This window comes from Nicotiana sylvestris, chromosome 11, assembly GCF_000393655.2.
Source record: "Nicotiana sylvestris chromosome 11, ASM39365v2, whole genome shotgun sequence".
NCBI lineage: Eukaryota > Viridiplantae > Streptophyta > Magnoliopsida > Solanales > Solanaceae > Nicotiana > Nicotiana sylvestris.
This window is the reverse complement of record NC_091067.1, coordinates 14,033,090-14,051,440: the sequence shown is the minus strand read 5'-3', so window position 1 is coordinate 14,051,440 and position 18,351 is coordinate 14,033,090. Positions and strand designations below refer to the sequence as shown.

General features: G+C 34.9%; 1 protein-coding gene across 1 annotated transcript; it reads left to right on the top strand.

The window, feature by feature from the left end:
• The first annotated feature begins 14,384 nt into the window (after positions 1–14,384).
• On the top strand, positions 14,385–14,834 carry LOC104236287 (uncharacterized). The gene has a single exon (XM_009790180.2). The coding sequence runs from the start codon at positions 14,385–14,387 to the stop codon at positions 14,832–14,834; it is 450 nt and encodes a 149-aa protein (XP_009788482.1).
• The last annotated feature ends 3,517 nt before the right edge of the window (positions 14,835–18,351 follow it).

The window sequence follows — 18,351 nt, the reverse complement described above, 5'->3', positions numbered from 1 at the left end:
GAGGAATGACGTTTATTTTAAAAGTTGTTTGTTTGAAGTCAGGAGCCCGCCTGAAGAGAAAAATGACATTTTATTTTTAAAAGTTGTTGAAATCAGGAGCCCGCTTGAAGAGAGGAATGACGTTTTATTTTTAAAAGTTGTTGAAATTTCGCCCGCCTAAAGAAAGGAATGGCATTTTTATTTTAAAAGATGTTGAAGTCAGGAGCCCGCCTGAAGAGAGGAATGGCATTTTTATTTTTCAAAATTGTTGTTGAGGTCAGAAGCCCGCCTGAAGAGAGGAATGACGTTTATTTTTAAAGTTGTTGTTGAAGTCAGGAGCCCGCCTAAAGAGAGGAATTTGCGTTTTATTTTTAAAGTTGTTGTTGAAATCAGGAGCCCGCCTGAAGAGAGGAATAGCGTTTTATTTTTAAAAGTTGTTGAAATTTCGCCAGCCTAAAGAAAGGAATGGCATTTTTATTTTAAAAGTTGTTGAAGTCAGGAGTCCGCCTGAAGAGAGGAATGGCGTTTTTATTTTTCAAAATTGTTGTTGAGGTCAGGAGCCCGCCTGAAGAGAGGAATGACGTTTATTTTTAAAGTTGTTGTTGAAGTCAGGAGCCCGCCTGAAGAGAGGAATTTGCGTTTTATTTTTAAAGTTGTTGTTGAAGTGAGGAGCCCGCCTGAAGAGAGGAATGGCGTTTTATTTTTAAAAGTTGTTGAAATCTCGCCAACCTAAAGAAAGGAATGGCATTTTATTTTTAAAAGTTGTTGTTGAAGTCAGGAGCCCGCCTGAAGAGAGGAATGACGTTTATTTTAAAAAGTTGTTTGTTTGAAGTCAGGATCCCGCCTGAAGAGAGGAATGTCGTTTTATTTTTAGAAGTTGTTGAAGTTGGGAGCCCGCCTATAGAACAGAGGAATACATTTCAGTCTTTTCATTTCAAGCGTTAAAGTTGGGAGCCCGCCCATAGAACAGAGGAATACATTTCAGTCTTTTCATTTCAAGTGTTGAAGTTGGGAGCCCGCCCATATAACAGAGGAATACATTTCAGTCTTTTCATTTCAAGTGTTGAAGTTGGGAGCCCGCCCATAGAACAGAGGAATACATTTCAGTATTATTTTTCAAGTATTGAAGTTGGGAGCCCGCCCATATGAACAGAGGAATACATTCAGTCTTTTCATTTCGAGTGTTGAAGTTGGGAGCCCGCCCATACAATAGAGGAATACATTTCAGTCTTTTCATTTCAAGTGTTGAAGTTGGGAGCCCGCCCATAAGAACAGAGGAATACATTTCAGTCTTTACTTTTCAAGTGTTGAAGTTGGGAGCCCACCCATACAACAAAGGAATACATTTCAAGATCAAGTTAGAAGGCAGTAAAGCAGAAGGTTACAATAGGAATCCCCAGCAGAAAACAATAAAAATCCCCAGCACCGGGAAGAAGAAGGTTGCAAAAGAGGTCCCAGCACAAATTCAAGCGCCTGAGTCAAAAGGAAGAAAAGACGCGTCTTGAAAGAAGCGGCTTGTGAACATTAAATCATGGCCAGCATAACAAATCTGATGAAGAGAGATGTATCCCCAGGGGAACCACCGAAAAACTTAATGAAGAAATCCACGTCCCCAGCGGACCGAACAAAATGATGAAAACTGGTATTCAGAAAAGCAAAGGGCCAGAAGTCTCGGAAGAAAAGCACCGGAAGAAACACAAGCCGACAAGAAAGCAAGGCAACAAGAACAAATTGCAGTCTAGCCTAGCTTCTTGTTTTCTTTTAAGCACGGTGTAACAAGAAGATCGGTAAGCAGTGGTAATAGCATGCAACAGCAGCAACCTTGCAGTCCCAGGGTAGCCCCAACTACCAAAACTTCCCGAACTACATTGACCTGATTCCTGTTTAGCCCAGGATATGTAGGAAACCTTTGAAGCAAAGGTTCGGTCAAGTCTTTTTCAAAAAAAAATGCTTCACACGGAGTACTCAGATGGGCAAAAATCACTCACTTTATCTTTGCACGAAAACCCTTCGTGTCTTCGAGCAAAGAGGGGCAGCTGTAAGCACGTGATTTTTGCCCTATATGAGCATTACTCCCCAAAAATCCAAAATAAAACAATTTTCCTTTGTGTGCAATTTTAGAATTTTTGTGGCATTTTTGATAATTATTTGTATTTCTGTCTATGCATGTTTATTTGTTAAATTAATAAAAAAATATAAAAATATGTCGCATTTTGCATGTAGGATTTAATTCTACAATTGTTAGTAATTAAGTTTGTTTTACAAAAATTGAAAATTACAAAAAATAAGCATCTTTTGCATTTTTAGCATTTAATGTCCAATTGTACAATTTTATGCTTAATTATTACTTAATTGTGCGTTAATTTTTATTGGGAGTTAATTTGCGCTTTTATAACTTAATTTAGTTCTTAATAATAATTTAAGGATTTTTAGAATTTGGTTTTAGAAAAATAAAAGAAGAAAAGAGAGCAAAAATACAAAAATCGGAATTGGGCCTCTTCTTCAATTTCAAACCACAAGCCCAAAAAATTGTCCAACCTTCCCCACGACCCGATCCATCTCAACACGGGTCGACCCAGTCCATAACCCAAATACCCAACACCCCATCTCCCTATCTTGCATTTCAAAAAAACAAAACAAAACACACAAAAAAAACCTAAAAAACACTAAAGAGATCCACCCGCCCCGAAGGATAAATGCGCGAGGGAGTTTTTCCAATTTAAGTGACAATATTCGAAATGGGATTATTTATTTAATTCAGAGTCGCCATTTGGGAAAGGTTTGGCTTTTGGTGTCCCAAGTCACCGGTTTATCTTGAATCCCAAATCGAGGAAAATATTCGACTTTCCAAATGAAGTTTGCGAACCAGAAATTCTAAGTAAGGAATTCTGTTGACCCGAGGGAAGGCGTTAGGCACCCTCGAATCCCGTGGTTCTAGCACGGTCGCTTAAATTGTTATAATGGCTAAATATCTGATTTAAATACATGTTATGACTTATGTGCTTTTATTAAGTTTAAACCGCTTTTATTATTATCATTTATTTTTATAGAATTGCAACGTCGTGAAAATGCATCTCGAACCACGTCACAATCAATGCACCTGTAGTTGTTAACACATTTCGACTCCGTTGAGATTTGAATTTGGGTCACATAAATGCGCACCCGAATTTGAGAAAGTAATATTATTAAAACGCGCCTAAAGAGACTATCACGTTATTATTTTTGAGGAGGGTCATGAAATTCGCTAAATGACCCATCCCAGATTCTAAGTATTCAATATATACATTTATGAGGGCCCTGCAGTTTGTGCATCTCATTTGGCGAGGCTCGTTTCATTTTATGAAACGGGTAAACCTATAATGACTACATCTTTATTATGTTCGTCTCTAAGAAATGGAAGAAAGAAAATACATTCTAATTAAATTGCATGCTTGGCCAACTCCGGATTCTTGTTTGATTATCTGATTAGTTGTTTATGAGGCGGGAATTGTTTCGTGCCTTATTCCATGGGTGAACATGCTTTTAATTTGGTAAAGGGAATTGCATACAAGATTGATGAAATGCTAAACTTACTCCAAACGCTTCTCAAGTTAAATTTAAACTAACTCATTTAAACAAGATTAATGGAATTACTTATTAGAAGACGCTACTAATGGTATTCGAAACTTGTCCTATAAACTGCCTAAGCAGGATCCAATAAAGTTGAAACTCAAAAGATTAAAACTATATTGCATTTGGCAAGGTTAAAGGGCACCTGCCCTACATATTCAAAACATAACTGGAGAGGGAGTTCAAATTAACAATTATACTAGCTAATTGTACATTCCATGAATTACATAGCTACATCGTGTATACTACTAAACAAACCATATATCGCAGTTTTAGACCAACTAAGTTTCAATTAAGTACGAGCTCACTAATGTGTTCTCTATTGAGCTACAAACTAAAGAATTACACAATTTTAACAACATTTATAAAGCTGTAAGTACAATAGCAACTGATTAAACTCCTTTGCATCTTTCATTTCATGCTTTTTTTGTTACATCAGTATGAGATTAAAATGTGTACCTGGAAAGTGCTTACAATTGAAGAGGCGGAAAAGTCAGTAGAGCAGTAGTAGCATACATAAAGCAGCAGTATAGCAGGACTAGTAAAACCAGTAACAACAGCAGCAGAAATCTTCAGGAAAGAATAGAACCCAAAGAAAGAAGCCAGGAGCTTGAAAAGTAATGCTTGAAAATCAACAGACAACTAGGCTACCCGATAAATCCCAACAGTACAAGAAGATTGCTAAGATTGCAAGCAGAGACAATAAAACAGTAGTTTCTGGTTTTGAATTTCTGAGCAGAAGACAAACTGAAGTTCTTTGTTGTGAAACCTAAACTTTTAACACACTATTCTGCCTTCCTATTTTCAGAACTATATTTTCTGATTTTTCATAACTCTCCCCTCTCTAAACTCTCCACTGTCTGTTCTCCTTTTCAGAACTATCTTTTCTGATTTTTCAGAAATATATCTTTGAACTCTCCTACTGTTTTTGTTTTGCCTTTCAATTCTTTTTTTTTAGAACCCCTTTTCTCCTCCCCCCTCTTCTCTTATATTTCCCCCACTCCCTTTAATGACAGGCTGCCCAGGCTAACAACTCTTAGTGGTTGTCATTTCCACTTAGCCTTGTCTAGGCATGGGTTTTCTATTTTAAAAATCTGCTGAAATTCAAAAGGCAGTGGACATCCTACTTTACAACAGGTTCCACCATTATTCTCATGTGCATCTTCAACCTTTTATTATTAAACTCATGCTATTACTGATTTCCAGCTATTAAAGGTGCTTAACATGTCATCAATCCCACTATTGGTCAATTAAATCCATTAGTTGAATTAATATTTTAGTACCTTACTGTCATCCCACTTGCCTTTAAGCATTTCAGAACTTTACAACCCCAAACTACCCCTGACTATTACTGTTTTATTCCAACTTCAACAAACTGAAATTCTGAAATTATGGGGGTTCAAATTCAACAACTATCCTAACTGAGTTCCAAGTATTGTACTGCAGCTAACAAACCATTCACAGATAGTTTCAAACAATCAGCTAAACGACAATGGTTCGATCAATCAATATGAAGCTTATCAGAATCAGGACATTTGAACATTCAGTCCTATAAAACTAATCGACGACGTTTATCTAATCGACTATACTAATTATAACGTAGAACAATCAGTCGATCAAACAAATAATACAAATAGGGCATCAAACTGTCTTTGACAATTTTGCACGACACAGGGAAACCAACAGGCATTATTGATTCGACGATGTTAATCAAATTGAAATATGTATATCACTATACGTATTCAACCATAAACAATCATAACAATCGATAGAATAAAAGGTCTTTATGGAGATGGGGAACAACTGACAGCAAATCCCAGAAATGAGCAAACAAACTAATTGATCATGCTGATAAACTATAACACACTAAGACAAACAACAAAAAGGAAAAGTGAAACTTACCCTGACAAGCTTAAAACACAGATGACCCAGGCCCGAGCTGGATTTGCCTATTTGAGGTCGAACAGATCTTAATTGAGGTGTTCTCGACCGAGAACATTTCGATTAGGGTCTATTAAACCCCAACCTTCCGTTTAAATCTAAACGAACTCCAATAGTTCTTGTGTTCTAGGGTTCGAACCTTCAGATTTGGGGTTTTGGGATTTGTGGGTAGATTCGGACCAAACCAAGCTTGGTTTAGTCACGAGTGAGGCTAGGGTAAAGGCTGGTGTGAATCTGAGGTGGGTTGGTGTAGATCGGGGTTTTGCTCGAACCTTCAAACGAAGATTCGAGGCGATGGGGGATGATTCGAGGCAAGGGGATAACAGATCCATGTTCAGGGTGGTGAGGTGCATCAGGGGTGTAACTTTGGTGGTCACCGGCGTTGTTGCCGCCGGGTTTACTGTGAAGGTGCACAGGGGCGGCAAGGGTTTGGGAGGTCTGTGTTTGGGACGATGAAGGGGGGGGTGTTTGGATGGGGGCGTGGGGTAAGGTTTGAGGTTTATATATGTAGTGGTTGGTTAGATCCTGGCCGTTGGATGAAGTGAGATCGAAGGCCAGGATCTTTCATTTAATGAGGAACGGTGTCGTTCCAACCGAAGGAGGTTGGGTTGGTCCGGTGGTTGAACGGGTCGGGTTTAAATGTGGGTATGGAGATGTGATCTTGGCCGTTGATCATTCTGAAATCAACGGTCCAAATTGAGGGTGACACGACGACGTCGTTTGGACAGTCGTGTGGCCCGCCTAATTGGACCGGATAAAAGGGTATTCGGACTAGGTTATTTTGGTTTGGGCCTGTTCTTATTTAATTCAAACTGGCCCATTCCGAAAATCCCTTTCTTCTTTCTTCTTTAATTTCTAAAAATCTCACCCAAATTGTAAAACAAAACTATTACAAATATTAAACAACTATCACACACATTAACATTTAAAATCACTCAAGGACAATAAATAGAATAACACCTGCATATTTTGTGGTTTTCCTTTTAATAACCGAATTATGGTTTAATTACATACGACATATTTTTTTGTATTTTTGTTCGATAAGCCCAAATAAGAATGGACAAGACCAACAAATAACTACCAAAAATGCCACGTAAATTCCAAAAATTGTACAGCAAGACCATTTGTTATTATTTTTGATTTCTTTTGGAGTAATTATCGTGTAAACAAAAATCACGTGCTCACAATATTATCTCGTTTCCGTCAGTTGGTTTGTATATTTGTATTGTTGTAGTTTCCTATTTGTTGAAATGGTGCCAATTTTCTCTTTGTTGTTGATCACGTGGTTTGGTTCCCTGTTCGTTCAAGTTTTGTCTAAGTTAAATCACGATTTTATTCCCAATGCATTCAGTTTAGTCCCTTGCATCTGCATGTCAATCGTAGTCTGAAATCTACCCGTAGTAGTTCAACATATTTTAGTTTGAATCATTCATCTTCATTATAATTTTGTTTGATTCAGTTTGAGTTAAATTAATTTTTGAGTTTAGTGATTTGAATCTACTTGTTTGTTATTGTTGTTGAATCTGAAAGTAGGATTATTGTTAAAATTTGTTCAGTCAAAATAATTCCTGCTTTTTGTTGTTCATGGTATGATTTTCAGTTTGCATCATTTCTGTTAATCGTGATTCATGTTGTTTCAGATTATTTTGTTGTTGATATTGTTGTTTCCTTGCTCATCCAAATTAATGGTCTAAGTTAACCAGGATTGGTTCCCAATATGGTTAATTTATTCACATTAATTTGATATTGTTCATCTGTGTTCATAGGATTTGTTGTTGAATTCGTTTAATTGGTTCCTTAGGCCGTATTCGACGTCCCGGAAAAATATTAGGCGATCCGGGTCCGGGGTCTCGGGCCCACGGCGGAAGGCGTAGGCTATAGCACACGAAAAATTGGGACTCGCGCAGAATTCCAGTTTTATGGCCGTAAAATGCCAAAAAATGTAATTTGGTCATGGCGAGACGGTGAATATGGTTCCTTAGGCCGTATTTGACATCCCGGAAAATTTTTAGGCAATCCGGATCCGGGGTCCCGGGCCCACGGCGAAAGGCGTGGGCTATAGCACACGAAAATTTGGGACTCGCGCGGATTTCCAGTTTTATGGCCGTAAACTGCCAAAAAACATAATTTGATCATGGCGGAGCGGTGAATATGGTTCCTTAGGCCGTATTCGATGTCCCGGAAAATTTTTAGGCGATCCGGGTCCGAGGTCCCGGGCCCACGACGGAAGGCGTGGGCTATAGCACACGAAAATTTGGGACTCGTGTGGAATTCCAATTTTATGGTCGTAAAATGCCAGGGGTAAAAAATTGGTCATATTGGCTATATTTTGTTTGAGATTGATTAGGTGAATTGGTTATAGCTGATGGGGTAGTTGGTTAAATTGCATTACGTTCAGGGGTAAAATGGTAATTGCAATAAGGTCGGAGGGGTAGTTTGGGAATTGAACATTTTGAATAATTCTTTATGTTAAGCATGGGGGACAAAATGTAATGGGGTGTGGGTGATATAATTATTTATGTTAGGCATGGGGGACAAGAGGTAATGGGTTGGGGTTTGATATATTTATTTAATGTAGTGGGGGACAAAACATTAGGTAGTGGGTTTAAAAGGGGGATGAGTGGGAAGATAATGGGTTTGGTAGGAGAAAGTGGTTGATTTATTAATTGATTAAAGGGTTTGGGATGGGATAAATAAGAAGGACTTGAATCAGATTTAAGAAACAGAATAGACAGAATACAGAAAAAGATTTTAACAGAATAAAAGAAGAAAGAGAATATTTTTGAGAGAGGAATACATTCTGAAAAATCTGAAGAGAGTGTGATAGAGTTTAAAAAGAGAAAACAAAAACAAAGTGAGAAACGAGTTTAGTTTCGGGTTTTAATATACGCGTGGGTTGTTGTTGTTTATTTTGTTTACATACTTTTGGGTTTGTTCTATTGTGTTGTTCGGTTTTCTTCAAAGTTTTCTGGGCCTTGAACCTGGGTCGAATTGCTGCTGGGTTGCTGTTGTTGATGTGTATTTACACTACTGCTGCTTATACTGATCTTCATCTTCTTTCCTTGCTTTCCAAATACCAGGTACACAAACTGATACACTGGTTCATCTTATAAGCCACTCGAAGCATAATTGCAAAAATGAGAAAGATTTGAAGTTATAGTTTAATGTAGTCTTTTCTTTCTTTTACTGTCTGTATGTAGAATATTCTATGCGCTACCCATGTAAACTCTTTAAACGACTCACTTTCGAAACTTTACTATAATAACTCGAAAGTATGTAAATAAAGTAGGACCTTTTCTTCATTTATTTTAGAAAACGAAAAATAGAAAATGTAGTCATGCTAAGATTATCCTTTTAAAAATAATGAGACGAGCTTTGCCAAATAAAAAATACAAATTTGCGGGCCCCTCAGTAAATATTTGCTTTAAAATTGCTTAGAGTTCGAGATGGACCGTTTAGCAAAATTTCACGGCCCTACCCAAAGTAAATAATACGCTAGTCGCTTTAGGCGCGCCTTTAATAATTTAATCTTCTTAAACTCGGGCGCACATTTATGTGACCCAAATCCACATCTCAACGGAGTCAAAGTGTGTCGACGATCACGGGTACATTGATTGTGGCGCGGTTCGAAATACATTTTCACAACGTTGCAATTCCCTGTAAAATAATAATAATAATAATAATAATAATAATAATAATAATAATAATGAAAGCGGTAAAGAGTTAAAATCTGCACATAAGCTCATAATTGTATAAAAAATCAGATAAACAAGCCGAATATGACAGTTGAGCGACCGTGCTAGAACCACGGAACTCGGAAATGCCTAACACCTTCTCCCGGGTTAACAAAATTCCTTATCCGGATTTCTAGTTCGCGGACTGTAATACAGAGTCATTCTTTTCCTCGATTCGGGATTAAATTGGTGACTTGGGACACCCTAAAATCTCCCAAGTGGCAACTCTGAAATAAATAAACAAATCTCGTTTCGATTGTCCTTTAATTGGAAAAACTCCTTGTACCCTCGCGAGGGCGGAAAAAAGAGGTGTGACAGGTACTGCTCTGGCACCATATAATTAGCTTCGTGTCCTAAGCGCTCATCATCTCGGGCTTGTTGCAATGTCCGGGCAGCCAAATCTATAACTTGTCGGTCATACTCATGCAAAGCAGCCGCTCCCTCACCGATATGTTGCTGCATCTGCAGTCCCAACTGGTGGAACAGATGTAGGCCAATAACCTGCACAACATGTAAAATATTAATTACGGAACGGTAAGGTTAACGTTATAACTAAGTATACCAAATAACATACCGGCACCTCATGCCTCCCGGCGTATGGAACGAACCGACCTCCAGCTCGATGAACGGGATTCTTGATGATAAGTTGCGTAATAATGCGGTACCAGCCGATATACTCAAGCTTGCCATCCATATGCTCTGGTGGAGAGGGTGGTGGAATTAGGTCATGTCGCTGGTCCCAACTCTCGATCTGCAACTCTAGCCATGCCTCATATGCCTGGTCAACCCTCAAACGATCATCCCGCTGGTAATGTGTCTTAAGCCAAGCCGGCGGTGGAGGTACAAGCTGCGGTCGACCAAACTGGCGAAGGACTCGTTCAGTGGCATGATGCTCGACAATATCGAGACACACCAACGGGATGGAAGAGCTCTACAAAGTCGTCCGGTCGAGCAATAATCGGGCAAACCAGCTATTATATCGTCACTATATGGCCTCAAATGAACTATTACGTAAAAACAGGAATTGTGAGTATACGCAACACATATAAATCCAGGCCAAGTAAACTTAAGTATAGAATTACCTGCGCGGCCTCCAGCAAATCCAACAAATCCCTGCAATAGGGAAATTATGTTGAGCCTTGTACTCACGTCTGTATCCTCGCCTATCAACCCACCTCCTAGCTAAAGGGAGAAACAGTGGAGGTGGTGCATCCTGAGCTATGGGTGGTAGAGGTGAATGGAACTGCAGGAACCGCTCTCAGGCTCAAACCTAATATACAATTTGGACGTAAAATTTAAGGTATATTTTAATGATGTATCTTATAATGAAGAGAGTATTTGACTATGTTTTTACCTGTAATAGCGACATAAATCCTGCAACGTCTCGTTGGGTGCCCATGCATGCCCAGCACATCTGCCTGTACAAGTACCAAGAACAGCAGCATCCCAGCTGTAATCATGTAAATCATCTAGCCGCTCAAGATGATGAAGAAATCTCTAGTTGACTAGGTTTCCCGAAGTGTTCGGGAACAATACCCTTCCAAACATAAGCAGCAACAACAACCTCGTGTACCAGTTAATATGAAGATCCGGTGTATCATCCGTAATGTCAGCATGCATTGCCTCCAAATGCAGTCACACGGGCGTCAATGTAAGATGACTAGCCCCAACTAATGCACCCTCATCCGCTGGCCGAAAATCGGTGAGCTGCTGCAATGTCTCTAGGTACTAATCTCTCGTATACTCTCTCATGGCATGCGGCAAAGCAATAGGAAGTCCATCAACCGGCAGCCCATACAGAACTTCCACGTCATGCAGCGTGATAGTAGCATCGCCAATGAGCAAATGGAATGTCTGCGTCTATGGTCTCCACCACTCTATCAAAGTCGTGATCAGCGACCAATTTAGCTGCAACCATCCAATCTCAATAATCCTATAGAAACTCGTATCCTGCAGGCGTCTGACTATACAGGGACTGAGATGGCGAGTCTTAAGAAAGTCCCATATATCGTCTACTCTTCTAGCACGGAATGTCTGGCCGATAACTGCCACTCCCATATGTAGGAAGACCTATGCTCGGCCTGTAGCAATAGTAGCTCTAGCGAGGCAGGTCCGGGATGCGAAGGCGCAACCTCCATGACGATTACTGTAAATTGAACAAAATTAATTATATTATTTTTCTTTTTCACTGCTTAAATATATTGCAATACCTTTAATATTAAATTTTTTTCGATATTTTTACTATATTGTTAGTTAGATTGATACATTTTCAATATTATAATTTCATATTTTATATCTTACTTTAACATGTTAGTTTTATTATTTTATATATTACTTTTATTATTTTATATGTTGTTTGTTATTCACCTATTTCTAACTATAATAAAATTAAATAATTAATTTTCATAACTATACAAGATTTAATTATTAAATATTCACATTTTGATTTCGGACACAATATTTGAGGCCCAGTAACAACAAGGTATCCTGAATTTTTATATTTATGATGATAAAATTTTTCCGATTTATCACTCAACCGGTCTGTTATTTTATATGTTAATTTATTATTGTATATGTTAGTTTATTATTTTATATGTTTGTTTATCACTGACTTATTTTTTACTATAATAAAATTAAATAATTATTTTTCATAACTATACACGATTTAATTATTTAATATTCATATAACAATACTTAATTTAACAAATATTGTTGTTTCCTCGTGTTATTTTCTTACGTTTGTTGACTACAATTGGAGATAGTTTGTGTTTGAACTATCAATTTTTTGACGTATTTTTGGGTATAAGAGATACTTAAATGATTAATTTCTATAACTACAAGAATATTATGCTAAAGGCCACTACGTTTTACTACACTAAAAGGGCACTACATTACAATACGAGCACTACACTAGGCCACAAGATACCACTATAGGGAACTAAAGTAATAATTTATCTAGTTTACTAGTCATTTAGCAAATAAATAATCTAAACCGGATAAAAATAACAAACCAATTTAATCACAAAACAATCATGAAAATACATATATCACTGTAAAAAGTAACTAATTAACATTTTTTAACAACTAATAACAATTTCTCTATTTTACTATTTTTTTAGCACACTAATAATATAATCCGGATAAAAAATAATAAATTAGTTAAATCGCAAAACAATCACCAAATAATATAGAGAACGTAAAAAACAACTAATATGCATTTTTTATACGAGTTTTAACAAAAACTAAGTCGGAATACCTCGATTTAAAGTTTTTAGAAATTTGAAAATTTGATGATTTGGAGCCGAAACAAACAACACACTCAGAGATAACGCCTTAACTAGCACGTGGGACCGAGAATCTACACTTTCTGTGGGACCGGTGGGCTCCACTCGAGATTTTTTTGATTAAAAATGAGGGGGGGGGTTGTGATTTTAAAATTGGGGGGGGGGGGTGACGATTCTATTGATTCTGTGGGGAAGAAGACATTTATATATGTATAGCGTCTTTTATTAAGACTTTATACATATAGCGTCTTAATAAAGAACGCTATCATTTCCCGCTTTATTAAATTCAAATATAACGTCTTTTTAAAAGACGCTATATATAAATTGGTTACCATATTTTTTTCTAGACATTTTGATTCTTTGAGTCAAAAGAATCACATTTTGGTTTCGGATCCCAGTAAGTGACATATATTATTACTTTAAGATTAAATTACGCTCTCTATCAGTTGGAGTAATAATATCACCAAAATTAGTCCATATTCTAGCTTCTTACCCAATTTAACTCATTTTGTATATGATTTGAAATTCTTTTTTTCTCACTTAACCTAACATTAAAGACCTATTTCCAATGTTCTTTTTTTTTCTTTCTTCTTTTCCTCCATATAAAAAACAAACTTTAATGCATCGTTCATCAATTGCTGACCTTATAATCATGCAAACATTGTAGCCTCAATTACCCAATCATATTTGAAAATCGAAATGATACAGAAAAATATGGGTATGTCGTTATAGTATTAACACTAGACACTACCATATTTATATGTTATGGCTATCTCTATAATCATCTTTTCAATTAAATCGAGCAAAGTTCTAAATCATTGTCTATGAATAGTACATTTAACTTATGAATAATTAAGTTGTTATTACACTAATAACATTCTATGTTTGTCATGATTGGTGAGAAATCCCGCCATCGGCCACACACTTGTTGTTAAAATTTTTGAAAATGGTTTTAATGTTTTACTTTTTTTTTTTCCGGTGTTTTTATTTGGTGTTGTCTAATAGATTGAAAAAATCAAGAGCAGTTTAAAACTTAAATTTGAAGTGATTTGGAGTAGATTTGAACTAAGTTTGAGTTAGATTACAAAAGGGAATCAAGGAAGAAGATGACGTAAGTTTTTGTATAATAATGTATAATGTTTTACCACAGTATATATGGGTCTATAAACACATCTTATACGCTATTATACACTTTTATACACCTCTATACAAGCCGTTGTAAACGAATTTTTTCACGGTTTTCAGTTGCAATTCTTGTTCAAAACCAGTACAAATATCTATAAAACGACTTTAAATTTTGTATACGACTTCCTCATACTTTAACAAGTCTAGGCAACATCCACTCTAAATTTTTCAACAAACCATATTGGAAATTTAAGCTTGTTCAACACTGGTAAATTACCTTAAAAATCTAATTTTCACCACCATTTATTAGTTCGTTGAACTAGTGTTTGAGTCATAATTACTGATTTAAAGATTGGATTAAAAGTTAGAGTATTTTTTTTAAAAAAAAATTGAATGATGATCTCGAAAACTTATTTGGAATTGGACGTTCAATCTTAACCTATTATTTTTGGACTATAACTTTGCAGAATTGAATATAGGATAGCTAATTAGAATGTATGTGTGTGAATTGTATTTATGTGTAATTGCAACTCACTTTAATTTGGTTGTTAGTCTAAAGAACTATTGTATTTCCGAAATAAGAGGGTACAAATTTGGGAAAGGGAATATAGTGAAAATAAATCCCCATAGAAATAAATCAAACTGAAGCCCTATACAATACTCCGCACCCTTTTCCTCACAAATCACAAGTTCTACACTCTCTACTATTCCAATGGAGGACGACGAATTCACAAAATCACCACTCTCTTTCAAACAAAAACTCAAAAACTCTCTCTGTTTCTCGTGCTGTTTCCCCCACCACCACCGTAATAACACCACTACCCCCACCACCAAACTCTACTCCCTCGACTACCGTCCGCCTCCTCCGCCCTCCTCCGATGAAAACCCGTCGCTAATTTGGATCAAGAACGACTTCCCTGATATCAAAGACAAGTGCCGTACAATCTTCAATTTCATCGGTAATGGTAACGGGAACCGACACAAACGGCACTCTTCCGCTGAGTTCCGTTACGACCCGTTAAGTTACGCGTTGAATTTTGAAGATGGGTATGAGGATGATGAAGCCCCTTTGAGGAATTTCTCTTCTAGACTCCCTCCGCCGCCGCCTTCTCCGCCGTTGCCGTCGGTGAAGGCTTTGTCTCTCACGGCGGCGAGCGTGTGAGTAATGGTGGTGGTTACTGGTGAGAGTTTTTTTTTTTGTTTGGGAAGTATTTTAGCTCTATATTTTCTTTTTCTTTTTTTTTATATTTCTGGAAATATATATTATAATAGGGATAAAATTACAGTTTCTGAGCTTTGGTAATTTGTACATTATAAGTCAATAAATATACGTTTTATTTTGTACATACTTAGACAAAGTTAAATATCTTTTTGGTACTTCAGTGAGTTTAGTGTAATAAAATAAAAGTTGAGTGAGTGACTGTGCATAAATTTTAATTAGTTCATAGTATAAATATCCAAACATTAACTTTATCCCCCACTTTTCGTGTGTCCATAATATAATATTCCTTTTAATTGTAATTTTGAATCATCAAAACTATAAAGAGATAACCTTTTTTATAAGAAAATCTACCAATATTTTTAATTATTATTATGTGTTATAGTTATTAACATTTATGACAGTATATATATATATTATGAAATTATGAGTTCTAGTTATTAACTTAAAATTTTCTATATAAGAATTTAATTAATATACTCCCTCCGTTTCAATTTATGAGAACCTATTTGACTGGGCACGGAATTTAAAAAAAGAGATAAGACTTTTGAACTTGTGGTGTAAAATAAGGCACATATATTTTGTGTGACTATAAATCATTGCATAAAAGTAAATTGTTTCCAAATAAGGAAGGAGGTCATTTTTTTTGGCACAGACCAAAAAGGAAATAAGTTCACATAAATTGAAACGGAAGGAGTATATAATTTTACTCTATCACTTGGAATTTTTATAGGAATATTCCTTTAGACTTTTTATTTATTATGATTTCTGTTATGTCTATATCACAATATATGTATGATTTTTCTCATCATAATTTAATTATAAGTTTTATATTTTTAATATTATCCATGAAATTTATATTTTATTCTCTTTTTTTTGTTCTTTGATTATCTAATTATATTATTCCTTACTTACTATTATTAAATTGTCATATGAATATTTAGTAACTTACCAGTTTAATATAATACAATGAATATAGTTTTCTATTAATTACTACTGAAATTTAACTTAAATTTATCTTGTATGACTATTCCTCTAAATTATTTCATTGTTTAAATTTATTTATTAATTTTATTTTATCTTTTAAAGCAATTTAACGTATAAATTCTCTCACACTATAACCATCCCCGTCTTTCTATATTATTTTCCCCTATTATGAATTCTTATATACTTATTTCATCTAATATTTAATCCAATAATAGGTATTAAAAAAATATGCATATGCTCATACTTTACACTCCATCGAAATCTCAAGGCTCTTTTTTTTTCGTATTTGGAGTTTTCTTTTTAAATTTAAAAACTTGAATAAGATTTGATCTATTTATTTTTTTCATTCAAAAGTTTGGATAAGTTTAGAGTTGATTTGATTTAACAAAAGAATATATAAGTGGTACTTTAAGCTGGTTGTGCCACTATCTTCGTGCTTGAACTTAATACATACAATGCAAAAAAGCAACAAAATTAAGTGGTACTTTCATTATCTTATTGGCTCCAGAAAAAATAATGTATTATCCGTGAGCATATGTTTGCAGAATCAAAGGAATAAGCAGAGATCATCTCCTTCTCTTTTATAGTATTGATCTTGCTGTTATTTTAATTGTATGATGCTGTCCTTTCTTGACTCTGCCAGTATAAAGCAGAAAAGATTTAGAAGAAAAACTTAAATGTCAATTTTATCAAGTAAAGCATCTAAATAAATTATGAAAACTTTGCATAGTGCAAGCAATGAACTTGTATATTTTTATAAACCAAAAAAGTTAACCTCTACCATAGAGATATTTTAAAAATCCCCAAGCATTCTTGTACAGTAACTCTTGAATATGCATTTACGTTGTAAGTATTCTCACTGCATAAACTCCAGAAAATAAATTGAGCAGTATAACATAAATATCTTCTCATCCTACAGTATCATCTCCAATTAAAATGGATTATGTCTTTTTGCGATCTGGAACCATCCATAATCACACGACACGAACCTTTACATTCCATAGCATCTTTGTATCGGATATATCATTGATGAGGTTAGTTTTCGTATAATTTTTTTGAAGGAGTAATGGCTTCAACCTAGTTTTTTGTATATGTTGTATACTTTAAAGGTTGAAGTTGTAATGTATTATAGGATTATTTTCCAATAATAATATAGTATTCTTGGTAGTATTTATAAAGTAGCAGACATTATTAGTGTTTAGAGTCTATCGTTAAGGTGTCTTCAATCATTAATGACCTTTCCTTTGGCAGAAATTTTTTGAATAAATTCAAAGCTTGATTGTTTTTTATTTTGGAACGACTCTTGGTCACAATATTTTTTTCCAAATATGATTCGTGATTATTGTATGATTATTCATTTTCCAAAAATATTTCTTAATCAACCCTGTCATGCATCCCTGATTTCCTCACTTTAAAGGAAATTATGCATATTTTGTGTCATATAATTTTATTCCTGTCAAGATATTACTTATATTCACAAAACTCCAAAACTCATGATTATTCTAATACTAAATTTAAGTTCTCCCTTTCTAAACCAAAACTGACTCCTTTTTTTCCTTACATATAACCCAATTATTATTAATGTAGCATTTAATGAGGATATCATATGGGTCATTACTTTTCTTTTAGTAAACCAAAAATAAATTATTATTTCCTTACATAATAACTCAAACGTGCATAATCTTAGAAACTAAGTTCAAATGATATTTAGTCAAAGACAAATCCAATAACCATGTAAATTAAATTTGATCAAATTTAGTTTGTCTTAATCCTTATTAAATTTGTCTCAAATCTATTTCGATTTTGTTAGAAGTGCCAAGTGGCTTTTTTTTTTAATATGCCATTTGACTTAATCCCATGTTTCACTGTCCTCCTTTTAATATAATATAGATTAGCTTTTTATTATTGATATTAGTAGTAATACTTATTGCTGCAATGAAATTTTGATAGATATTTCTACTTATGAATTAACTGAACAGAAAAATTTATGGATTACTACAGTGGAATTTAGCTGAGTAATAGTTTGTAGTTATTTTAATATGAGTCTCCACTTTACCCCCTTTAACCTTTAGGGTTGGGAAACAATACCTTATTCCCATTTTGAATGGGAAAGAGAACCCTTATGCAATAATTTTCCGGTGAAATAATTTTTTTAATAATGTTTTTTACTTGTTTGAATAGATAATTTTTAGAATAATCAAGTTCTTTCATTATAGCCAAAAGCTCAATATATGAAAAATAATTAGGATCTATATAATTTATAGAGTTCCCCTTTAGCCTTCTTCTTGTATAGTTTAAGATATGATGTAATGAAAAACATAAAAATGCCTCCATAATGAATTTTTAAATGTGACATTATCAATTACAATTTTAGTTCAATTAAGATATTTTCAAAATAAGTAAAGTTTAATAATTGATTTAGTATAATAATTTTAATATACAAAGAAAATACATAAATAAATTAATACTCATA

Coding starts and splice junctions, on each gene's coding strand:
- LOC104236287 (XM_009790180.2), top strand. CDS start 14,385: ATGGAGGACGACGAATTCACAAAATCACCACTCTCTTTCAAACAAAAA.